The sequence below is a fragment of the Talpa occidentalis genome, unplaced genomic scaffold, assembly GCF_014898055.3.
Source record: "Talpa occidentalis isolate TD23 unplaced genomic scaffold, MPIMG_talOcc4v2.1 talOcc4.13, whole genome shotgun sequence".
In the NCBI taxonomy this organism is placed as follows: domain Eukaryota; kingdom Metazoa; phylum Chordata; class Mammalia; order Eulipotyphla; family Talpidae; genus Talpa; species Talpa occidentalis.
Genome location: NW_023601322.1, coordinates 100,532,271 through 100,557,889, shown reverse-complemented (window position 1 = coordinate 100,557,889; position 25,619 = coordinate 100,532,271). Strand labels below are relative to the sequence as shown.

At 50.5% G+C, this 25,619-nt stretch overlaps 1 protein-coding gene and 1 long non-coding RNA gene across 2 annotated transcripts in view; one reads left to right on the top strand and one right to left on the bottom strand.

The window, feature by feature from the left end:
- The window catches only part of LOC129145662 (uncharacterized), a 20,715-nt gene extending 10,992 nt beyond the window's left edge, over positions 1-9,723 (top strand). Inside the window, exons 2-3 of the long non-coding RNA XR_008551579.1 lie at positions 6,893-7,075; positions 8,631-9,723. This is a non-coding gene — a long non-coding RNA (uncharacterized LOC129145662). The remainder of the gene's footprint in view (positions 1-6,892; positions 7,076-8,630) is intronic.
- SLC39A8 (solute carrier family 39 member 8) lies at positions 5,367-25,619 on the bottom strand. The gene is made up of 7 exons (XM_037509632.2): positions 25,395-25,619; positions 25,064-25,233; positions 22,771-22,893; positions 22,112-22,279; positions 9,294-9,501; positions 8,945-9,129; positions 5,367-7,134 (listed from the first exon to the last, which is right to left on the bottom strand). Exons 1-7 carry the CDS (start codon positions 25,429-25,431, stop codon positions 6,985-6,987), a joined length of 1,041 nt encoding a protein of 346 aa, XP_037365529.1. The 5' UTR covers positions 25,432-25,619; the 3' UTR covers positions 5,367-6,984.

Sequence of the window (25,619 nt, the reverse complement as noted above, 5' to 3'; positions counted from 1 at the left end):
CAGGCGTGGTGGGCCCACCCTTTCCAGGTGTGGGCGCCTGCACAGCCAGGAGCTGGGTCACTTTCTGGCATGGTGGCGTGGCTGGACAGGGAAATTTCTGGCTGACTCACCAGCCGGAAGGTGCTTCCTGGGGAGCGAGGACAGAGGTCAGTGCTAATGAACCCTGGGATATGTCACCATTTAAAGGTCAGAGCAATGGATGGGGACCATCGGAGGCCGAGGAGAGGCCAGACAGGTCAAAGGAAAAGACGGGCAGGAGCGTTGGGGTCATGCTCACAGCTGGGCGGCTGTCCCCTGTAAGCCCCCGTGGACCTAGCTGCACGGAGCCGAAGGGGGATCTTCGCCAGAGCAGTCAGGTGTGCTTGGGCTGAGAATGGAAGGTACTGGAGAGCACCAGGATGACGCTCATCTCAGCCCTGGCTCGTAAAGAGCAGGCGGGAAGGGGCCAGGGGTAGGTGAAGGGGAATGTGAGGCCAAGAGAGGCGATTTTTTTCTTGCTTGCTTTATTTTTTCTTCCTTTGTTAATATATGAGCATGTAAAGACTGCTGGTAGCCCAAGAGAATATTCAAGTTGAAAGGGCCGGTTTGATTACCAGGGACAGGAGGGGAGACTTGCTGAGCAATGGCCCTGACTACGCGAGAAGGAAGGCCTCACAGTCGAGCGCAAGCATTAGGATTGGTTTTCCTCAGTGACAAGTTGCTTGTCTGAGACCAGGAGAGCGCACAGATGCACGAAGCCAAGTGGGAGTGGCCAGGCAAACGGGACCGAAGCGGGCCTGGGGCCGGTGGTGGGCTTGAGGGGGAGGCAGTGGGGAGGACGCAGTGGCCCAGGTGACTGCTATGGGATGGACCCGGCGTGGGCAACCCGCGGGGCTGTCCAGCCAGCATCGGCCTGTGGCCTCCAAGTCCGGGCCAGAGTATTTCCACGAGTCAGATTCCTTAAATCTGAACTAGGCTTCAGAACAGGTTTTCCAGAGCACAGATTTCTGCCATTAACCTCATCCGATGTCCCTGTTATGTCTCATCTCTTGGTCTTTTGCTTCACAAGACAGTGAGCTGTGCTTTTTTCTTAATATGTCACTTGTCCCAACCCCCAGTCATTCCCCCACGGCAGGAGACTCGCTTCGGCATGCCTGAGGCTGACATACTTTCTAAGTTTATTTCCACCAATAGTGTGCTGCATGCTTCTCAGAGGAAATCATCCTCAGTCTTGAGTTTTTGAGGTCTTTGATATTTATACCAAAGCATGATGCAAAATTTCTCAAAGCAGAAATAATTTTAGTTCAAAACCATATGGCAAGTTACATATAATTTACTAATGGCAAGCAAAATAATACTCACACCAAGAAAGGCGTTTACAGCTTACAAAGCCACGCTGTCAGCATGGCCTGAGCTCCTGCAGGCCCGCTTAGCCATCCCATCCTGGCTCTCGCTCCTCCTGGCCTCTTGGCGTCCTGCCACACCGCCTTGCTGCGTTTCCCACTCGTCCTCCCGTTCCGGGGTGGTAACTGGAGTAGCTGAGAGAGTGAGGGAGAGGCACTGAGGGATGAGACTCAGACCCTTGTGGGGACTCAGGCCCCCGCCTGCCACCGCCAGGTACGACTGGTCCTCCCTCACCTTCTCCATCATCACACATCAGAGCCACTGTCCTGAGACGAGCGCGCGCTGGCGTGGGTAAGAGACAGAAAGCATCCAGGCCCTTATATGGGCCTTGGTTTGAGAGAGAGAGAGACAGGGAGGGAGGAAGGGAGGAAGGCTGCCCCGACCTCACCCCGGGCAGTGCACTCCCAGCTGTGCTAAACTGGAGCTGCGAGGTGTATTGGCCGCAGTCCCTCCTGGCTCCAGGAGGAAATGTATTTAATGGCTGTGTTCTTTAGAGACTTTTCATTGTAAGTAACAGAAACTCAGGTCCTCTAAAACCAAAAGGAAACAGGACTTGGGACATTTTGAATAGCCTGGGTAATTCCCAAGTGGAAGGAGCTCCAGAAAAATCAGCAGCATACTGAGGACCCGATGCTGGCGCCTGGACGGCTGAGCCACCCCGAGTCCCACTGTGGGCCGTTCACGCCTCCTCCGGTTCAGCCTTTTCCTCCTGGACCCTGAGCCCGTGGGCCGGACGGCTCTGTGGAAGGGTGAGTGTGGCAGGGCACTGGCGCATGCTATACGGGGCAGGGCTGGGCGGCTCTCTCAGAGGCCAACCTGCTCTCCCAAGGACAGGAGCACAAGTGAGGAGCACGAGGAGGAAAGCCCTGGCCTAGTGGGCTGCACGGCCCCGACCTACTTCCTCCGGGCCCAAGGAGTGCCCTGCACATCTCAGCTGGGCACCCGGCTGCAGGGGGATGGCTCCTGTCAGTGCAGCCCCAGGCCACAGCGCGGGACGCTGCTCACGTGTACCTGCCCATGAGACACTCACACAGCTCAAGTTTAGCTTTTGCAAATTGAGAGATGTTTTCATTGAAAGACAAAAGGCAGAGGCGGAGAAAGGCATGGAAAGTACCTCCCCAACAGTTTCTAAGATTTCTAAAAATCAGTGTTCCTGGTTCGTTAACTCGTTCGTGACCACAGGCAGGCCAGAGTGCACGGAGTCTCAAGGGAGAGCCCAGGAGGCACCTCAGCCCATCGGAGGGCAGCTTGCTCACCCCTGCTCCCTGTGCCAAATGCCATGAACTCACTCATCCTGGGCTCAGACACCTTCCTGGAGACCAGCCCACAGTTCCTCACCACAGCCTCTAAGAGGAGGCAGTGCCTGGCACAGGTGGAGCTGGCCTGGTGCTTCCTGGGCTTCCTGAGGGAGACAAGAATTTCTGACTTGAAGTCTCCATTGGAGGCTTTCCCCTGGAGTTGGTAACTTTCCATCTTTGCTTCTCTCCCTCAATGTCCCTTTGGTGACCTCAGCGGGATCAGCCCTACCCAGGAGTTCCCTCACTGGGGATCTTAAAGTCTGCCCAGCTGTTTGCGTTGACACACACAATCGCCACTCTGGAAACTACACGTTTCTTTAAAGTTCAACACAAAGTCCTGGCCACCCGAAAGCGCTCACTGCCCTTGCCTATGCCTTGTGCCCTTGAGATCACTGGCGCCAGGAGCCGGCCTCATCAGCTGCAGAACTCAGACAGCAAATAGCACTTCTGACCCACCTTTTGCATGTAATAACCCAGAAGAGGGGGAGAAGTAAGTGATTATTTAAATTTATATTTGCAAAGTTCTTCTGATAGTACTTAGTCTCATGATTCTGGAGCCTAGTATGCATAATGAGCCTGGTAATCAGAAGAGTTTTAAACAGAAAGGTCACACACAGCCTCCAGAAAAGGAGTTTTGTTTTGGCTTCCTTAGAATTTAGATCTTCCTGTGAAAAACAGTACAACAGGCCGAGAGAGAGAAACTATAAAGATGGCTGTGTCTGAACACCCTGTAAGGTAAGGCTGCTGCATGATTAAAATGGTCAAGGTGACAGGAATTGGAAAGAAATGAAGATTCCCAAAAAGCAGCAGTTCAAACTGGCCTCAGAACCTTCTAGAATAATAATTTTCCCAAGTGACCCCAATGCAAACCTGTCCTTGCCTGAGACGGCCACAACTTACCCATCATCATGCTTTGCCTCTTCTTGGTAGCAGAGCCCTCACACTTTGGGGGTAGGGAGTGTCCCAGCCCGTCTTACAAGCTGGTGTGGTCATGTCAGCAGTCCTGAGTGGGCACAGGTGGTGACGGCCCGTCACTTCCGAGAAAGATGAAGAGTGGGGTGTGCTTTTTGCTCTTGCACCCAGGCCTCCTTCCCACCACATGCGCTGTCGATGTCCTGCTGTGTCTCTAGCCACCACCTTAGAACATGGTATCACAAGCATATTAGATGACATCACATATGATACTGCAAGGCAGCCGGTTCCCAAGGACCGCAGAGCCGCCTGGCCAGATCGGGGTTGCACTGCCAGGCTTCTTTCAGCTGTACCTTCAGGTCCTGAGCCTGGCCAGCAGTGCCTGTGCGGATGCGCAGCTGCACCACATCAGCAGGCACCCGGGGCCCCGCGCACAGCCTGTCCTCGGGAGGACACAGCCTGAGTGCCCTCAGCTTAGTAGAGAGGCATTTGGAGTTTTCCATGTCTCGGCTTCCTTGAGCACCCTGAAGCTGGGCCTCCAGGACAGCAAGGCAGGCGCCCACGTGAGCTAAGAAGCCCCTTCCACAGACACAGCAGGAGCCTGTGGATGGGCCCAAAGTGAGAGAAGGCCAAGCAGGGCATGGAGGGCGGATGGGCAGCTGGTGACCTGCACAGTCACAGCGTGACTCTGCTCACACCCTGCGCTGAGCAGCTGCTCATTGCCGAGTGCCATGCAGTGCTTCTCAGGGGGCCATACCTTCATGGCATAGGCCCCGCTGAAGAAGCCCTGCAGGTGTGGCCGTGGGAAACCCCCTCCAGTGAGGCTGCCCTGGGTGCCCAGACGTCATCCTCAGTGCCGCTCACAGAACCCACACCGCACACACATCTGCCCACTGGGGTGGGGGGCTGCAGAAGCCAGCACGGCCTCTGGACGCTCCAGCAGACACACATCCGTCCTGACCGAGGGTGCCGTCACACCACTCACTCCCCTACCCTGCGCTGTGCTGGGGGAACCATGTAAGCAGGAGAGTTAGACGCAGGCTGTTCTGGAAACATCTGATGAGTAATTATTGATATTAGACATTTGCTACTAGGTGAAGCAGCAGCCTGCAGAGACAGAGGGAGGGCGGCCCCTCCTGCTTCCCCTCCTCACCAGGATGCCACCAGAGCCCTGCTGCTGCTCTCAGAGCTGAGCCCAACCCTCAGGGGACCAGGGGTCTGCTCGGGCCTGCCTTTTGGGGTCCCCCAACAACAGATGTTGAAAGCCCTCATAACTGAACCGGTGCCTCTTGGAGGCCAGGGGGTCCCGCACACCTTCCACATGAGGACAGAGAAGGCACCATCTATGAACCAGAAAGTGGGTCCTCACTGGACACTGGCTCTGCTGATACCTCCATCCAGGCTCCGGGCAGTGCCTTTAAGCTGCCCACGCCGAGATGTTTTGCTGCTGTCACCGCAGCCTGAATGGATTGAGATGGGGTCTGATGGCGTGCACAAGACATGCCAGAGATTGGCAGGTGCTTTTTAAAGTTGAATAAAGCAAAAACAACGTTACGGAACGCATCATGTAGAGCACTGAGATCATCTCCGGTTTGTCACAGTAGCTTAATCACTAAAGCCTGAAGGCGATGGACATTCAACTGGTCTCGCGGACCCCTCACTATAAACTACGATGCCCGGCAGCCTTACGCCTTCCTAACTGGTTACCCAGATAATCTGAATTTAGTCCTGGCTGTCCACATCCCACCTCCCGCCTGCAGCCAGAGCCTCTAGCACATAGCAGCCTACACCACACACACAGCAGCCTGCACCAAGTGGGAGTGTGTTAACCCGTCTTGTTTTAATACCACATCGTAAACAGCTTAACCCAGACATAGAATCTGTGCTTTAAATGGTAAACATTATTTCCTAAGATCAAATGCAATCCGATGAAAATTATAAAAATACATAGTTTTTACTTATTTTAATGAACAATGATTAATCTTTATAGTTTTTATTTGCTGGCTCTTAGAAATAAACATATCATCAATTTCCTGTTTCTCTCCCTCCCCCATAATGCCAGATACAAGAGTCACTCACACAGGTACATGCTAAGCGGACAGTGGACACCACCACCCATGGTTTTAAAGGTGTTTACTTTTTGGTTAAACAGTGATTGGTACTTTTGGCCAGCGAGTGAGCTACATTTGAACCCACCTGGTGAACAGCCCCAACCTGCATTGCTGCTGCAGACAGCACTTTACATTCTGCGGGAAAACGCCACTCCTGAGACCAGTGTTGGCTTCTCCCAGTCATTTTCCTGTCAAATCCTATTTCTTTAAGTGTTTTGGGAGTGTCAACTGGGTTAGGAAGCTCGATTTTAGGCCAACTTTCTCTATTTCCTAAATAAGTAAACAGGCCCTATCTTTAGAAAAGGTAGAAAAACAACACAGAGCACTAAATTGTTTTCAACATGTATCTGCCACGTAGAAAAAATGTAGGCTGCACACCCAGTCATCCCTCAATGGCTCTCACTCCCATAAGGCACCGCGCCGCCTGCTCCTCACCCTGAACATGGGCAGTCCGGCCTCTGCTCTCCATTTATTTAAAGCAGTCTTTGCTGAGTAATTGTTTCATCTTCGAAAGTATATGTCTTCACATTACGGTCCACCTCTGCCTAGGGACCAAGCCGGGGGCCCCTTCTGCGAGCACACGGTGTCCCCAGCTGGCGGGGTACCCAGCACACACCTGCCCTCCACCGATGGGCCCCTGCCCCGCCAGCCACAGCAAAGCCAGCTGGCCCTTGGGGGGACCCGGTGGGGCGGACACGAAGGGACAGTGCAGTAGGGTGGCACAACTTCCCGATTTCATGATTCCTGCTATTCTAGAATGGCTTTCAAATGATCCTACAAGTCCCCACAGCTAAAGAGAAAAGCGGGACAGAGCCAGGACGGACGCCGAAAGCCTCCCGGTGCCCCCACACCTCCACACTTTGCTGTGCTTGCAAATTAACTGGGAGCAAATTAACTGGGCGCAAACCTCCGAAACCCTCCAGCCTCTGACCCCGCCACAGAGTGGCAGAACCTCATGGGACTGCCTGTGCCTTCCTCTGGGTCTTGGTGTCTAAGTCCCTACAGAGTGTGTGGCTCTGGCTTTGGGGTGGTTTTCTACTGTGGGGATCAGGGGAACATGGGAACTGACCAAATCTCCTTTAACCGGGCTCTTGGGACTGGAGCGGGAGACATTTTGAAGCATTTAAACAGCAAATAATGGCCTCTTGCACAGATATGAAACCAATCATCACCTTCCTTGACCTACAGCTGAACAAAATTACATTTTAACTACACGGGATCAGCTTAGAAGTCCCTCTGGAGATGTTTGATGCACCAGATGCTCCTGCCGCCCCGGCCCGTCACTCCAGCTCGATGTCGCCAGCATACAGGGTGATGAGCAGGATGGTGGCAAAGCCGGTCAGCATGCCCGCATTCTGGATCATGAAGAAGGTGAGGTCGGTCCTGCGGCCTGTCACCTTCTCCCTCAGCATGTCGTTCATCTCAGGAAACTGGGGGAGAGAGATTGTTGGGGGGCTGTTGCCACCTGGTGGTGGAACATAAAACTGCCGACCACAGATTGCTGTGGGGCTGTAGGCCACCGCACCCAGCTTGACTGGCCCGCCAGACACCAGCAGGAGTGGAGCACCAAAGCAGCGAGGACGGTGGGGGTACCCATTCCTGCTGCCCCCTCCCCATCCACCCCACCATCCTTTCTGGACCTCGGTGCTTCCAGACTCTCCATCCTCACAAGCTTCACCCTCTCCCCACCCCACCCGCCCCAGGCCTCCAAGAGGGAATCTTCTCCCACCAGCCTTTCTTGAGCCAAATGCTTCAGTTTTCCTTTCAAGCTCCTCTTTCCCTAGAAAGATTTCCCTCAGCCTCCAAACACACTTCAGCCCATCATATATATTGTCTCTCCTCGAATTTGCTGTTACTTAGTCAGGTATGTGGCTCTCTGCAGGGTACCCCCTCTCGAGAGATAGCCAGAGGCCGGGCTGTCTCGCTCACTCAGGGGTCTCAGGTCTGGGACAGAATACCCTTCAGCTGTGGCTAATGAGATTAATTTGTAGAAATCAGTATGCATGTGATTCCTGTTCTCTTCAATTTGTTTCCTTTGGCTTGTTCTACCCCTCACAAAATTGTAAGATTTTTAAACGAATTAGAATTGAACACTACAACAATTTCATCACAGTGAAAGCAATTAAAACCCCAAGTTCTGGACTTCAAATCTACCCCTTCTCAGCAGATGAAAGATTCCATTAGGAGCCCTGCAAATGCCAGCTTTTCAAACTAGATGCCAAATGTTCTGCTGTGTGTGCAGTGGAGCGTTGTACCAGAGCAGGAAGCCTCGGGACCCACATCCACCCTGGGCCTGGCAGTGGAGCTGCTGACAGGATGAAAGGGTGAATGCTGCAGGGCCACCCCGAGAGAGCAAGGCTGCCTGGCACTTCAGCACTGGCCCCTACACCGAGGAGCTCTAATAGGTCCGGGGAGCAGTGGTGGCCTGGAATAAATACTGTGAGGCATTACTTCTCGAGAAAAATATAAATGCAGTGATGATTCTAAGACATGACACCCTTGCTCTTACGCTGTCTGCACGGAACAGTGAACAAAGCTGGACAGTTACTTATAACTAAGGCCCAGGCAAGTGAAACTGAATGACTGGGCATGTATGCAACAGCTACTCAGTTCCAAATGCAACGCAAACAGCCCTTGATTTACATACACTTGGCGCACTTTGGTTTTCTGAAAAGCTGGCCATTTCCCTTCCTTTAACAAGGTGCAGGACCACTGATGAGCGCACACACAGACATGGAGAATGAGAGGCAAACAGCAAACATAGCCCAGACAGACACGTGGATAGAAACAAATGCTGCCCCAAGCAGGAAATGCCCAGTTTGAACTTAACCATTTTATCAGTTTTAGTTTAGTCCAAAACGCTGGCACTGTTTAGAACTTTGAAATAACAAAATGTCTTTACCCTGACACGTTATTCCACTTCCAGGTGTGACACCCTCGCGAGGGAGAGCGGGAAAAGCCCTGTGGGGACAGATGGCAGGATACGGGCCTCACCCAGGAAAGCCTCTACTCAGGCGAGACCATGCCATTGTCACCGTCTACAGGTAAGACCACACGATCACTGGGAACCATTTCCCACTTAGTGAAATGACTCAAGAAGAGGCATTTGTTCAGCCAGAAGTGTCTGAATGGACAGCAGAAAGGCCTTGCACACTGGAAGGAGGCCACGCTTCATCATGCACAGCCCAGATGGGCCGCTGTAATGTTTAAGGTAAACCAGATAAAACTGAAATGTCTTACCATGTCTGCCAGAGAAATATAAAGGAACATGCCTCCAGCGAGCGCAAATATAATGTTGGGAGCGAAATTGTTGCCCACCAGGATGCCGAAAGCCAGGCCGACGTAGCAGGAGCAGGCAGACAGGAAGTTGAAGAGCAGGGCCTGCCGGGTGCTCATGCCCGCATTGAGCAGGATCACGAAGTCCCCTGCAAGAAGAGTTGTGTCAAGTGAGCTGCTGGGCTCCCGGGATGAGCTATGGCCTAGCCACTGTCCCTCCAGGTGCCCGCGCAGGGGTTTTACAACCGTGTTGCCTGAGACATCTCTCCACTGAAGACATCTCTCCAGCCTCACTAGAGAGCAAGCCTCTCACCTAGCTCGTGAGGAAACTCCTCGCACAGGATGGCTATGGAGGTGCTGAGGCCCTGGAGGAGGGACAAGGTACAGGAGGCCCCGATGGCCAGCCCATCGATGAAGTTGTGGAGGGCATCACTGAGCGTGATCATCCAGGCGATGGTGCCGATGTCCGACAGCTTGGGCCCATTCAGGCAGGTGCACGAGCTGGACTCCTTCTTCCCGTCCTGCAGGACAGCACAAACCAGGTGACAGGGTGACCACCATTTCCTGGAGGCTAAGACACGGGAGGGAGTGGGGAGTGCAGGAAAGGCACAGAGAGAGGACCTGCCCCTCGGGGGATGGGAGCGTGGTCTGGGAGCAGCCTGCAACCAGCAGTCTCTTGGGCACGCATCACAGAATATGAAACCATCAAAAGGGAAGCACGTCCCACAGTATTCCCAGCCGCACTGCCCACGATGGCTGGGCACAGTCGCGGCCCGCACGTGCAGCCACAGACCTGGCTGGGAGCGGAGGGCTGCACCCGCCGAGCATCTCGTGGCCGTGAGGAGGGTGACGTGCAGCGTTTTCAACACAACGAAGGGGTTTTGAGAGAAGCAGGTGCCGCAAAGGAAATCAGAATATCAGAATGATAAAAACAAATGCTAGACATTTACATAGCAGACAATTCATTGATGTGAAATACTTTCAAAAACCGGTGGACTTCAGTAAACCCCTGAGGCTGGGGGGCAGGGGCACGAAGGGATGGCAGCGGCATGGAAAGCAGTGAGTGAGCAGGGGAAAGAGCCGCTCGCAGGAAGACAAGCAGTGGGTCTGTGTGAGAGCCGGGCAGCCGCCAGAGAACAGAGAGCGGGTGAGGAACGCCTTGGGTTTCCCGGAGGCGGCTGTCTACCTGGGGAGAGGAGGAGGAGGGAGGAAAGGAGAAACGGGGAGAGCAGGAGAGGGAGATCTAACAGTCTTTCCTAGTGGACAGGACCCCCTAATAACACGGAAAACTCGAGGCAGGGACAGGGAAATGTACGGCTGATCCACCCTGAGGAGCACCTGGAAGACATTTCGCTTCACTTTCCCCTTAAAACAATCTGGTGATTTGTGCGAATAAATCCCCACTACAGCTTCCTGTAATGAACAGATACTAACATAAGATTTGGATTTATTCACATTCTTTAACACAAGGAGGTGTTTCAAACCCTGAAGTCTTTTTTATAGTGTAACTGTGAGTCCACCTTTAAAGGACTTTGAGGGGCATTTACTGTAACCCCTGCTGTACCAGGGTTGTGGTCGCAGCCCCAGTTTCCTGAGCGGGGAAATGGACTGCAGGATCCAGTAGTTTCTCTCAGCTGAAGAAACTGAGGCAGCGGCTTCCCCACAGGCCTGGGGGCGCTGGGCCCCGCTGTCTTGGATCTGGCCGGCCAGCTCTGCAGCTCTAGATTGCAGTTATGCGCCTAACGAACAGCATGAAGTATCGCTGGAACAGGCCTTTCCATTTTGAAATAATAAAAATACAAAATCCTACAATGAATCCTTTGTAAGGAATTCATTTCCATAAAATGTACAAAGTTGTATAAAATCAAATGACAAATGCCAACCACAGCATTTCCAGAAACTGTAAAAAAGATAATAAAATGCAAATTCATTTTTAAGCAGGGAAGCAATGTGCAATTAACTGGAGAACATTTTATTCCTAATTCTCCTCCCCTCAACTCTTCCTTAGCAGCTAATCAACATATCACTTGAACATGTGCAATCCACACAGCAGCGGGCTGGGGGCCGTGCGAGAGGCATGGGGTGGGGAGCACAGTTTCTGCGGCACGAAGCACATTCAGCTTGGAGAACAGGGCGCAGCGTGACTGCTCTGTGCACGTGTGCGGGGTGTACCCGCCGAGAGGGGCTGTCCGTGGAGCAACATCCGAGAGGCTCGAGGTCTCCCCCCAATCCCCGTGCACGTCGCCGCGCAAAACCCTTGCAGGACTGCTCTCTCAGAACTGACCATGGATGTCGCTGTCTCCTTAGTGGCAAAGCTACATCCTGAGCAGCTTTTGTTTGCAGACTCAGCCAGAAGTCAATTCTTAAATTCCTAAACCAGTAAATTCCTAAATTGGTATGGAAGAAGGGGGGATGTTAGCACTGGTGGAGGTGGTGGCTGTGGCTGTGGAGGTGGCGCTGGCGGTGGTGATGATGGGGCGGTGGGGTGGCAGCAGCGGCAGTGGTCGTAATGGCAGTAGAGAGTGACCGCAGAGGCCCATAGTAATGATGATGTGTCAGGCGCTGCAGATAGTTAATTCATTTACAACAACTCGTGACTTAAGTAGTACGATTATGTTACAGTTGAGGAAACTAAAGTATAGAAACGTTGACGCACTTACCCAGAGACACAAAGGAAATAAGTGGACTTTCTTGGTAAGTGTTTCACTATTTTAAATTTATGGGGGTTGCTGGGACTTTGTCATAGGATCTGAAGGCAACTGGCAAGGAGAATCCACTCCTCTTAACGTATTCTTTTAAACACTGAGAGCGATATTGGAATAAGTGTTTACTCTCTCCTTATTTCAAAAGACATTCATCAGCATAAAAATAATCCTGAAACTACGGATGCGCTCGGTCCTGAAGCCGAGGCAGCTTTATGATTGGTTTCCATTTCACAAGCCTGAGGCACCTACAGGTTGAGACTGTGGGTTCTTACCAGCCCACCACAGCCTTGCAGCCCACCTGAAGTGCACAACACAGTAAACAGTAGTGACACTGCGTTTCGGACGGGTGGCAGGGTAAGGAAGGCCCTGAGAAGATGCAGGTGTGGCCAGAACCAGGTGGCCACGGGGACAGTCACGGAAGAGGTGACTTTGGCTTTGTGAGAACTCACTGCCAAGACACACTCAGACCAGCTGCTCTCGTCTCCAAAGCGGAACACTAGCCACATAGTGAGGAAGTTTCCAAGAGCGAGTCTTGACTATTAACTACAGAGTCTGGGCGCAAACTCCTTTAATTCTAAAAAAGAAATGAAATTAATACATCAAGCACGATTCTCTTACCTCTAAGTACAGACATTATTGGCTCTATTTATTATGTCTCACATTAGCTCTATAAGCTTAGGTCTCGAATGGTGCTGCTGGGGAGATTAGCAATTATGCATTTTTAATAGCTCTGGAACCAACAAAAGCAGGCAGTCATGAGGAGTTCTTTTTTAATTCACCTGGAGCTAAGTCACTGAACAGAGACCCCTAGACTCACGGCCTCTAGGTGTAAGTGCAAGCCCTGCTCCCTCTCTTCCCTTCCTTTACCCGAGGCTGCGGCCGGCTCACTCTTGTGGGCACACTCCAGCATAGCTTTGTGAAGAGCAGCTCAGCACCAGCCCCCAGCTCCCGGCTGGGCTCCAGCCCTGACAGCAGCACCACGGCCTCCTCAGCAGGGCTGGTGCCACCGCTCACCTTAGTCACAACCAGGAACGTGAAAGTCAAACTACTGCGGCGTCCCCAGGGTGGGCTGGGAGGGGAGAGAGAACGGGTGGCGCAAGTTAGAAGAGGAGCAGGGAGGCCAAGCGAGAGGCCCCAGTACAGATGGTAAGTCGGGACGGGGAGGGGAAGGCGCTAGGACACCACAGTGAAGAAAGCAAGGGCTGATGAGAGAACAGTTTAAGTCCAAGCAAAGAGCAGGAAGATCCGAAGAGGAGAGACTGGGGGATGACGAGAGAGCAGGACGACACGCATGGGCGGAGGCGCGGGAAGAGCAGGCAGGCCTGGCTGCCATTCCCTAGGGCAGGGACCCACACAGAAACGCCGTCGGTGCAGCAGAGGCGATCGCGGGCTCTATTTTCCCACATGTAAACATGTCCAGAACATAAAGCTGATGAAATTATGAAACATGTCTAGTGGACATCATTTTGCAAAATAGTAATTACTGTAATTCCATGACGGTCCAAGAGCAAATACATTTGGAAGGCTCCATACAAAATGCCATCATGGTTCTCCCTGGGTGACGATACTGTGCATAATCTTTGGATGTTTTTCTTTTATCTTTTATGGGTGGCAAGGACTTTTTTGGACTCAGCATGTATCAATTTTAATACCCAGGGACTGGAACACCGAAGCCATGGAGCGAGACACAGCGAGAGGAGGAGGGTACCTGTGAGGGCTCAGGGGCCTCCTCCAGTCACAAGGCCCATCGGGGGTCGGGCAGGCTGCCTGCCAGGCTCAGGGTGCACTGAGGGTGCGCTGTCCCCCTAAAGTGAACCTTTTCAGCAGGCTAGTAGCTACAAGGATGACCAGGAACACAGTCAGACCTCATCCTGCTTGGGGGAGGCAAGATGAGCCGGGATGAATAAACATGCTTTCATGGCGTAGGCCCAAATGTTTTATTGCTACAAAGGCCTAGAACCATCGCAGGGAAAGGGTAAATTCTAAATTCTAAAGAATTTTGCAGAGGGAGAGCTCTGGTGAAAAGAAAACGAAGACAAAAAGGAAAGCAGCAGCTCACCAAAAACACATGATGAAGATGGTAACTGAATATAGCCAGTGACAGAGACGGTATTGCAAAGACATACCCCTGGGACTAAGTCACTGGGCAGAGAGAACACTGAATTCAAGTGCACATAAAAGAGAAATTAATATTCTATACATAGGAATAAACTATCATTTAAGAAATTTGAGAGAGCCTCCCTGGTGGTGCAAGGGGTTAGATACAACCTGTGAAGCAATCTACAGCCACTGCAGCATGAGTTCTATCCCCGGCTGGCCAGGGAGCAACCCACATGGCGCAGCTGACCTCTCCTGACTCACCTGCTGCTCCCCTCAGCAGTGTATTTCAGTCAATCTGCCTGTTCTGCTCCCTGCTCTGTCTCTGGTGAATCCTCTCAGCACCAACACCCACCCCCCCACCTCTGGCCTATACCCCAGTTCTGGTATGCATAAATATTCAAAAAACAAAAAAAAAAAGAAATTTGAGAGAAAGGGGGGTGAGGTGTAAGGCAAGCTGCGGTGAGTGCGACCTAGCTGGGGTCCCAGAGCCCCAGCTAGGCTCAGAGGGGCGGGGGTGTGAGGAGGTTCCCCGGGTTGAGTTCATGCGATAAGACAAGAAAGGGAAATAAAAGGTATCTTCTATTGTTTGATTGCTGAGTAATATTCCATGGTGTAGATGTACCACATCTTCTTGATCCAGTCATCTATTTTTGGGCATTTGGGTTGCTTCCATAGCTTAGCTATTGCAAATAGTGCTGCTATAAACATAGGGGTGCAGGTATTCTTTTAAATCAATGTTTTTGGGTCCCTTGGGTAGATCCCTAGGAGTGGAATTGCTGGGTCGTATGGTAGCTCCAATTATAGTAGACTGAGGAACCTTCAGAGGGCTTTCCACAGTGGTTGGACCAGTTTGCACTCCCACCAACAATGTAGTAGAGTTCCTTTTTCACCACCATGCCATTCACAGCAACGTGGATGGAGCCAGAAGGAATTATGCTCAGTGTAATAAGCCAGAAGGAAAAAGAGGAATATTGGATGGTTTCACTTATAGCAGGAAATAAGACATCAGTGTAAAAAAATAGTAACAGTACAAACACAACAAAGCAAAAACAGTCAGTTATAAATCAGAGCCATCCTGCAGGGGAGGAGGCGGGAGAGGGGTCCAAGGGAGGGAGGGAGGAACACAGGGGACCGAGGTGGTGGCGCACGGGTGCACTGGGGAAGGAAACTCTCTGGGGACTGCACCTGGGGGTGGGGGGAGCAAATATTGTTTAAAAATGAACAATGATGTAAAAAATTTAAAAAAATTAATAAAAAAATAATTTAAAAAAAGATATCTTCTCACTGGGAAGGAAGACCTAAAATCATCTTTATTGGCAGAGGAGAAGACTGTCTGTAGAAACCCCAACAGAATCAACCATGAAGCTGGACTAAGAGGCAATCATCAAAGACTGCGGGACAAAGGGTTAGCACATAGAAGTCAACTGCTTTCCTCTGCACCAGCAGTGAAGGTGGCACTGAAAATTAAAACGATAATTTTATACCATTTACCATTGGCACCCCTAAAACTAAGTGCTGTCCAACTTCAAGATGCTGTCCAACTTCAAGACCTAATGTAAAACCACAAAAATCGAGACCTGATGGGGGATCCTGATATCACCTCAATAACAGATAGATAAGTAGACAAACAGACAGACAGACACTAACCAAGACAGCATAGATATTAACTAAAGACCAGACAAATAAATTAATGGAACGGAGGAGGGCCTTCTTCCCATAAGCAGCCTTAGGTGATCTCTGAAAATGGTTCCCTATTCACTTGACCCAGAAAACCCTACAAAATCATGCGAATGAAGAGATTCAAATCTTCATGCTCATTTGAGGAATGCTCATCCACATGGCACTGCAGACTTTTAGGTCTATTTCAGTGGAAGTTACCAGAAGGACTGACTAGACAGGAAGGCCCCGGGAGCAGGCCCTGCACACGCTCTCCTGACTATCTGTTCATGACCTCAGTGAGCTCCACAGCGGGGACTCCTCATTCCTTCTCGAGCTCTGAGTCCTTCCAGCTCACTGGAAGCTGCATATGAGGAAGGGGAAACTAATTTTATCTTTAATGCACAGAAACAAATAATTCAAAGGCACTTAGTCTCTAATCATTTGGTTTCAGGAAAATCTCATGACTGTTTCCAAAATTCTCTTTGCTAATGAAAAAAGCCATTAACAGGAAAGCAATAATTTCCAGAAACCTTGAAAGCCATTTAATTTCCCTCTATCCCTTTTGTGGAATGTCAGTAAAATTGTTTGGGTCTTTGGTGAAATAACTGTCTCTTATTTTTGGTTTGGGAACAATGTCTTGGGGAAAAAATAATTTTCAGGAGAAATCTGAGGTATTTTTAAGACATGTGCTGCCATTTTGACAACAGGGTGTGAAGCCTGCACTGAGGAGGGGCTCACCGTGGCCCCAGTGGGGTTCACGCCACTCCGCCGGGTGGCCCACCACCCCCAGGTGAGGACAGCGCCGCAGCCCCATCCATCCCAGTTGCCCAATGTCATTTTTTACAGAAAACCTATTTTTTACTGAAAACCTCTGAAATGAGCAGCCTGCAAGTTTCATGTTACTCAGAAGATGCAGAGGAGTAAGGCACTAGGAAGTTGGCAAGTTTTAAAGCTGGAGAAACGCATTGCTGCATTCCTGAAAAGCGTCCCCCAAACATAGGCATCCCCACAATGCTGGGCCTCCAGGCCCCAAACAGCAGGTAGGCAGCCAGGGGCTGGGCTGTGGCAGAGGAGGAGCCCACCCTTCCACATGATAAGCTCAGCATGTGGAGGAGCCCCCAGGCCCTCAGCAATGAGCCAGCCCTGCCAAGGGATATGGTGTGGCCAGGCAGCCTGAGGACCAGACCATCCCCTGAGAGGGGATGCGAGGCAAGAGCGTAGGCAACAGGAGGAGGAAGTGCAGACCCCGGTGTCAGTGGCAGAACAGGCAGTGAGGACCTCGGGTTCTGGGAGGTGGGCAGCTGCCAGGGGAGACAAGTGATTTGGAAATAAGCCTGGTCTCCAGGAGGGGCCGTGTGCCAGCAGTTCTGAATGCAGAGCCACCTAACCGCACAGGACGCAAGGGACCCGGACCCCCTCGTGACCCTGAGGATTTGCTGGCCAGACAGAAAAATGGCTTCATGTGGGGAGCTAAGCATCAAAGACAGAGGTGCAGGCGCGGGGCCCAGATGAGCAGTGGGAAGCGCACGCCCTTGTGGAGTGCATTTCCCGAAACCATTTCATCCTTACGACCCACCCCATGGTTATCATCCCCACTCCACAGACGAGGAGACTGAGGACAGAGAGGCCATGACTATTTTACTATAAAAGTTGCATGACTGAAAATTTGATCAGTCACAAAAACTACCAAGAATCCAGGGGAAACTCAGCCAATTTCCGCAATAGGGAGACCTTTTCAGTAAAGGCTTTTGTAATATTACTTTCCAAATATAAAACAATCTCTAGATTCGGTTATTTGCTTTGCAGGCTAGAAAAGCATACGTGATGATCCCTTGCCCAGTTTTTCCAACATGTACTTAAGAGCCTAATAATAAAAGAATGAAATAGGACCTCCCTGGTGGCGCAAGGGGTTAAGATGCAACCTATGAAGCAATCCGCAGCACGAGTTCGATCCCAGCCCAGGGAGCTACCCACATGGCGCAGCAGACCTCTCCTGACTCGCCTGCTGCTCCCCTCAGCAGTGGATTTCGTCAGTCTGCCTGTTCTGCTCCCCACTCTGTCTCTGGTGAATCCTCTCACCCCTCCTCACCACACCTCTGGCCTGTACCCCAGTTCTTGTATGCATAAATAAATAAATCTTTTAAAAAAAGAAATAATACCAGTAATATCCGTAGCTCTTTAAAAATCACTGAGCACACACACTGAGTGCTCTCCTTCCTACCAATAAGGACTCAAAACTTAGGGCACATCTGAGTAAACCGAGCCACTGAACACGGCGAACAGAGTGGAAAGGCAGAGAAAGTCGCCTCTTAACTGAGAGAAACAAGGAGTCGCTGACTTAACTGGAAGGAGACCCTCAGAAAGGGGCTCAGAAAGGGTTCCCTCCCTAAAAGCAGGCATGTGGTGAGACCCAGTCTCACTCACCTCACACTAACCCAGGGGCACATTTACTAGCAGTGAACACTTCACTTAGTCTTCCAACACCAATGACTGTTTTATGCACTGGGATTATCTGTGAGGCACTAACAATTGTGAAAATGTTCTTTGTGGTTAGCCATTTGCCTCAGACATAAAACTGGATGGATAGGAACAGAGAGAAAGATGGCTGTGTGCAGGTGGGCGGGGGACAAGGGAGGGAGAGGTGGGGAGGAGGCAGGGCGGGCCAGGCTGCTAACACCCACCACACACCGCAGGTGTCAGACTAATAAAGCACTCTGGAAAGACCACACTTCGCTGTGTCTTTATCGGCTTTGAGATTCTGGATCCTTTTTTTGAAATATGCAGAATGAATATAACATGGAACAACAGAATGTGGAATAAATTTTGCAGCCCAAATGCTTCTCCCCGGACATGGATATCATTTGTTACCCCAGAATCGGCCCCATCATGCAACCCACTCAGTGACAACTACTCACCCGGCCTTGATCCAGGACCCCCAAGCTGCAGGGCGGAGCATGTAAGGAACAAAGCACCACATAACGTGACCAAACGAGCAGGTACAGAGGCCAGACGACAAAAAGAGGCCCAACATCCCAACACCCACGACAGGGACCCCGTCATCATGCAGCCTTGGAGCGTCAACATCACATAGAGAGCGAATGTGTATTGAACTGTTTGCTTTGCTTATCCTAGTTTGCAACTTGGGTTTCTACTCTACACAACAGATTTAAGCAACTCATTCTAATGCTCAGAATAATTTATTTGAAACTCTTGATCTTTTTTCCTCATTTTTCAAAAGAAAAATGTGTCGGCATTCATTCTCATTTTTTTACCCATCAGCGTGCGTGGTAGAGCAACACAGCAATTCTTCATTACTCTAATGGGGGAGAAATTAACTTGACATCAAGCCTAATTGAGTAAAACCTCCCTAATTCTTCTAAATAGGGATAAGTCCTGCTTGATTAGTGAAAGCAATTTAGTGTAGAACGTATTGAGATAAACACACTTCCCAGGCTCACGGCGCGTGCCGGTGTGGCAGAGCAGACAAACCTGCCACACTCAGGCTGAGAGTGATGCAGCGTCTCAGCTGCACATAACGACCTGGATGGGGTCTCTCTAGATAACGATGGAACAGTGGGTGCCATCTTGCCTACAAAGTTTCAAAGCCAGTCTTTGTACACAGACGCTGCCGAGACCCTCTCCAGCCCTGTCTAGAGGCAAAACGTCAGAGCGATGCATCAGCGATGACAGCCATGGTCACAACTAACAGATGCCACCTTGTGGGTGGCCCTCAACTCACGGCAGTTTATACCCAGACTTCACTTGTGCCAGCTGTCAGGATCAGGCCCAACTGGAGCCATGTTGTCCTGTGCGTGGCCCGGGAGAGGAGCTTGTCAATTTGCTATCTGTGACCCCGCTGGTCACTGAACAGTCTCAGCTTATCCCTAAGTGACGTTTCTACATCTCACAGGAATCGAGCGTGGTGACAGCACCGGGCACCAGCCATGGTGCTTCCCACTGGGGTGCCTGTTTTCTCTGAGGATCTCTATATAGCAGAGACAACTATTCATGAAATCTGGCAGGTCGGTAAGTTCTTCTGTTGCAGAAATTAATGGGCCTTATCAAACAAACAGCTTCCTGGGGGATAATTAAGAACTACTGCATCCTGGAACACTTCATTTTCCAGAATTAGAATGGACAACTGCTTAAAAATAGTAATTAGAAGTACCCTCTGTTACTAGGTTAGTGTTTCGCCCAGTCTTATTAACCCAGTGAGCCCCCATGCGTCAGGGTGGGTTCGGTGCCATCTTCTCAGAAAGCCTGGCTGGCCTGTCACCTGCACACCCCAACCCTAGCCCCCGTTCGGGCCACGCCCTTCCTGGCCAGCGCCCCTGGCCTCTACCACACCCCATCTGCTTCTGCCCCAAAGGTGTCCCGTGTGCCCCCTGCACCGGGCAAGAGGGGTACACCCTACCTCCAGGCAAGGATGGAGGAACCCCAGCCACCCACTAGAAAGGACCAAGGCCATGCTGAGCACTGGCTGAGTGCCCCTCCAGAGCGCCAGGAAGGAAGGGAGAGCGGGTGCTGCGAGCACCTGGGAAGTGCCGTCTGTACATCACCCTGGGAACTGGGACCTGCCACCTGCCCTCTTCCTGACAAGTAGGTCTCACTAACATCACCACTTTGCAGGCGAACTGTACTTCACTGGGCCCGTTGAAACATGAAATTCACAATAGTGAACTTCTAAAATTGGCTGGGTGGAGCTTTTCTTTTGCAGGACGGCGGGTGGGGCGCATCCCCTGGGTCCCAAGGCACACGCGCAGGGGGCTCAAGCCACCGGGAGGCGCGGGGAGCGCCCGCGCGTCCTCTAGTGGCCGCGCGGGGCACAGCACGCAGAGCCCGGCGGTGCAAACAGCCAGGCGGGGCTGGGCGCTGCAGGGTAGCAGAGGGACGTCCCACGTGGCCCACCAGGCCAGAGAGAAGCCAGCCTGGCGCGTGCGAGGGAGGAGAGGACGGGACCTAGTGGCAGCAGCAGAACAGGTGCAGAAATGGAGCCTGGGCCTCCCTTGTCACTGCCTGCCTGTCCTCCCTCCATCACCCCACGGCCCCCCAGACACCTGGGGTGCCCTCACAGGACTGCAAAGCCTGACCTTTGCTGGTTCTGGGGCAAGGAGGTCTAAATTTTTAAAAGATCCAATATCAAGCTAACAAACTGTTAAATAAATTATCGTCACTCCTGTGATAAGTGTGCTTCCATGGCAACACAATTATTAGAAAATTTCGTAAAGCCGTGGTCTCTATATGAGTGAGCACAGACAAAACACCACAAAGGCAACAGCACGTGAACATTCCTGTACATCTAAGGGGTCTGTGATGAGCCACTGCTGCCAGGGGTGAAGACACCCCAAGGCTTGCTCTTTGTGCGAAGGCTGTTTCTTTTGCTCTTCCTGCATCCACTCCAGGGAAATCAAGAACCACACAGCTATGGCCTAGGTGGTGCCATGCCTGTGTCCTGCGGATAGTGATGGCAACCTAGACTGCTTTTCTTAACTGGCGCTTACGTATGTCCATTACTGTCCATGTGGGAAGACTTCACCATGTTGAAGCAGCACCAACAGGCAGTCTCAACGTTTTTAAGCCCATCCTTGGGACTCAGAAATGAACCAGAAATCTTACATGCCACGTTCAATCACTGTAGTGGGGTCACTGAGGTTAGGTTGCTTTTCATCACATCAAAATTAGAAAATATTTTAATGTTATCATTAAAATCACTATCACGTTCTACGTCCCTACTGTCTCTGAAAGCAGCATCTGGGCCTGTCTAGCAGTTGTTAAATTCCACTGTTTTCAATGTCTTGATAATATATAGAGAAGACAGAAAAAAATCAACCCATGTATTACTAAATTCATTCAAGTCTTTCTTCATTGGAGACAACATCTTCAACCAAAATCACCAGAAAATAATCCCCATAAGAAATCAGCACTAGGGGGGTTCCCCTGGTGGCGTAGGCAGTTGAGCGCAGTGCTGTAAAGCTGTCCGCAGACTCTGCAGCACCGGTTCAATCCCGGCCGGCCAGCAAGGGTCCCACATGGCACAGAAGACCTCTCCTGTCTCACCCACTGCTCCCCTCAGCAGTGTATTTCATCAGTCTGCCTGTTTTGTTCCCCGCTCCATCTCTGGTGAATCCTCTCACCCTCCCGCGCATCTGGCCTGTACCCCGGTTCTTGTATAATAAATCTTTAAAAAAAAAATCAGCACTAGGCTTTCTCTATTGGATCCTTGCTTCCAAGATCACCAAGAAAAGAAGGAGTAATGGTCATGCCAAAAGGGAAGTGGCCACATGTACCCCGCATCAACCACGTGTACCCCATAACTTGACATTAACAGCTGACAGCTCTTCTTTCTTGTTGCAGTTTCAGGACTACTCAGTACATTTGGGTCTTGGAAGTGTTGCAAAATTAAAAAAATGCTTTCTTATTTGGCTCCAGATTATTGTGTAATCTAAGTGACTCATAGAGTTAAACAATCTCAGAGAAGAGTGAAGCCTCAGATCTAGTGGCCAGTTACCTGACTGGCTCCCTAGTTTGGAGCAGACACGAGGCAGCAGGTGGAAAGAGCCGAGACTTCTCTCCCACTTACTCCACACAGAAAAGAGGCTGACACCCTGAAATGCGCAGCCTGACTGGGTCCCCAGGCCTGGTGTGGAGCACGCGGTGCGGCCTGTACCTGGAGAGACACCACGCTGATGTTATCAAAGTGGATGTGTCCGTTGGGCTCCGTGACAGCGGGGTTGGCGTAGCACGTCACTCCGTTGATGGCCGGCAATGCTTTGGGCTGATGAGGTTTTTCTTGGGGAGGACCAAAGTCATTGTTTCCAAAGTGGGAATGATCATTCTACATGGAAAACGATAGAAGGCAGAGGTGAGGAGGAGAATGAAGGCGTCCCACACAGACAAGAGCACAGAGAGGTCAGTATTTCTCATTCATCAGATAAAAATGTTATGTCCATCCTGCATACACTGTCCTCTTTTTACAATGGAAAATGTCTCTCCATTGAAGTACATGCTCATCAGTTATAGTCCGTTAATTCTGTTTTTCTTTTGTTTTTCGTCTTGGGGTATGTAGACCCTCTCATTTTGATGAGTATGAATGGAATGCAAATTTTCCACATCTGTTATTCAGCATTAAATTGTCAGTACTTACTCCCAATTCTGTAATATGAATCAGTTTCTCATGTTTTTATCGCTATGGCGAGTCCTTTCTTTCCCCACACTCACAAGTTTAATAACTTGGCTGCTCACAGAACCCAAAGTCCCCTCCTTTACTTTCCTGTGAAGAGAACATTCCAAACAAGACGTCAGACTTCCTAAATAAAGTCCACTTACCTGACCATAGGTCTTTAGCAACATCTTAAGAATTCTTTCAACAAAGAAAAGTACGTAAAATCCACCAAACACAGCCACGGCCTTCTCTACATAGTTGTCGACTTTGGGATTGAATCCAAATGCCTGAGGTGGGGGGGAGAGGGGAGAAAGCAATGCATGTAAAATAAAGTCCTTTAACTTGATTTCTAGAAAATAAGACCAAATTCTTCAGTATGTAATCTTCACCAAAGGTCAGTGCCAACCATCATATCCAGGTGATATTGAGAATTTACCTGCCAATATCACAAAACAAAAACCCTGAGATTTGAGTCACCCTGAGAGGTAGCATGAGAGGCCCTGTAGCCACAGGAAATAAAGTCCCCAAATGCCTTACAGCTTCTCCACTTACAGCTGTTAGCCATACTGGCCTGAAGGGGTAAATTTTGGAAGCAGCCCTGACCCCCACAGGTAGAAGATCATATCAGATTCAGGCAACAAAGAGAAACGAGATATCCACTTCCTCTAAAAGTGAGCTGTTTGTCCATCACAGCCAGAGTCAAATTTTTAAAGGCGATATGCAGACCACCTGGACAACTGTGTTCATGAGTTGGGGCCTCTTGAGCCAGGAGCTCCCGATAAGGCCTGAGAAGATCAGCAAGCCGAGGGCTGGGCCCTGGACAAAGAAGACAAGACTTAAGATGTCAGACACGCACGGTGGTGAGCAGGAAACAAGAGCTGGAGCTTAAACTACAGAGAGTCAAGGTCTTCTTAGCAGACAGCAGGCACCAGCCTAAGTAACACAGGAGACGAGAGGAGTAAGGAGCCAGGGAGCCGTGTGCCCACCGTGTGCGAGCCCCGTAGGAGGGCGCCGGGTTCTCGCATGAGGTCTCCCAGCCACGTGGTCACTCGTGCCTTCTCTGAGCCCACCTGTGCCAGAGCAAAGGGCACCCACACCTACTGCACGTGCCCGACAGCCTATGCAAACAATCCTCAGTAACTAAAGGGAAAGAGTTTTGAAAATGTCTATGGCAACTCGAGGTTCAATCACAAGACAGGTTCTTCAGCGCTCACGTAATCTTCTGACCACATCCATATCCTTTAATTATCACAGAAAGGTAAAGGAACATCCGAAACCCTATGGAGGACATTTCTTATTTCCCTGAGAGGTATTTGCTGTATATTACTACAGCTTCAAAAAAAAGTAGGAAGCTGCGAATTCATAAATGTGGAAACTCCAGTCTATACATAATACTATTTTTATTTCATTTGATCCATTAAGTCCAATGAGCTGATATACACATATAGAAGTATTTCATATTGATTGCTTATTACATGTTCAATATCACAAACGGGATTTTTAAACTGGCCCCTGACATCTGTGGTGCGAGGGGGAGGAAATATGGCCCGTGCGTGGACACGTTTCTCGGGCCCCCTCCGAGCCTCCCTCCTGCCTCCTTGTCCCTCACCTTCCTTTCCCCTCACTATTCTCCTTCCTTCCGCAGCACAGACGTGAAACCAGCCACACACTGGCTAGTAGTACGCTGCAGTCAATGTCAGCTCAATTTTACATTTTATCAAAGGGAAAAACAAGCTGCTAGTTATTGGCCCTCAATTGATTTTTTCCATGATGAAATAAAAAAAATAATCAGTTTGTTGACCAAGCCCTCCTTTCTCCTCTTCTGTAACTGCTGCAAATAGACCAGGGACTTTAGAGTCTATCCTCAGTCGATTTGACACCTCATGCACTTGGTGGGAAAAAAATGAATATATAAAAAGTGTGCAAAAAAATTAAAATGCCAAATGCAGGACTGAAGTTTTAAAGCCCACGGCATCAAAGGACTGATTTTCTTGATGTCGACAACCCCCCCCCCCCCCCCGCAAGACAAGCTCAGCTTGCAGGGCTTCAGCGTCTTTATCAAAAACACTAGGTTGGGCTCCCTGGTGGCACAGTGGGTTGAGTGACGCACTGTGAAGCTGTCCTCAGCCTCTGCAGCGCCGGTTCCATTCCCGGCCGGCCAGGGTGATTCCCACATGGCGCAGCAGACCTCTCCTGTCTCACCTGCTGCTCCCCTCAGCAGTGTATTTCAGTCAGTCTGCCTGTTCTGTTCCCTGCTCTGTCTCTGGTGAATCCTCTCACCGTCCCGCGCCTCTAGCCTGTACCCCAGTGCTTGTAAAAACAAATACATCTTAAAAAAAAAAAAAACACCACTAGGGACCTGACCATAAACTCTAGGACACGGTGGAGACTCCCAATGCACAGGTGCTAAGGCACTTCCAACAATTGTTTGCAGAAACAAGAAGCCAACATCCTTACCTCTGGAATCAGCTGGAAAATAGCATTTGAAAACAGCGTCCCAATAGCCAGCCCGACAAAATAGGTCAAAATCTTAGGGAAATAAGACTTCTTTATCAGCGGAGTCAAAAGCAAGCCGAGGAGAGACGCCAGATTAATAACTGTCACCGACAGGAATCCATATCCCCAAACTGTGGGTCAGAGAAGAGTGGAAATTAGTTAGCAAAAGGCGCCAAATGAAGCCTGTATGTTACACTGGAAACAAATTTCTCTTTAAACTTAAATGCTTGAAACAGGCATCTTTTAAAATCAACCAGTTCTTCTCAAAGAAAATGATATGAAAAACTGAGACCAGAGATGGAGCACATTGACGGTGACACCACCCCCATTTCCCGCAGTCTTGAATCACCACCGGGCTGGGAGGGAGATTTCACTGCTTGCAGGGAGCTTGGAAACTTCTAGAATGGCGATAACAATCTGAGGCCAGAGGCTCCAAGCCATCTCTTTCCCTGACAGTGCATGGCGAGCTCAACAGCAGCCTTTCCAAGGAATCAGGGGGCGTGAGTTTCAAGGAAGA

What these genes read in the sequence shown, in the direction of transcription:
- SLC39A8 (XM_037509632.2), bottom strand. Translation starts at nt 25,431, where the DNA reads ATGGGGGTGGTGTCACCGTCAATGTGCTCCATCTCTG. An exon ending in GTCAATGTGCTCCATCTCTG is followed by an intron (nt 25,234 to 25,394) that starts GTCTCAGTTTTT and finishes TCTGACCCACAG; the next exon opens with TTTGGGGATATGGATTCCTG. An exon ending in TGCTAAAGACCTATGGTCAG is followed by an intron (nt 22,280 to 22,770) that starts GTAAGTGGACTT and finishes TTTTCCATGTAG; the next exon opens with AATGATCATTCCCACTTTGG.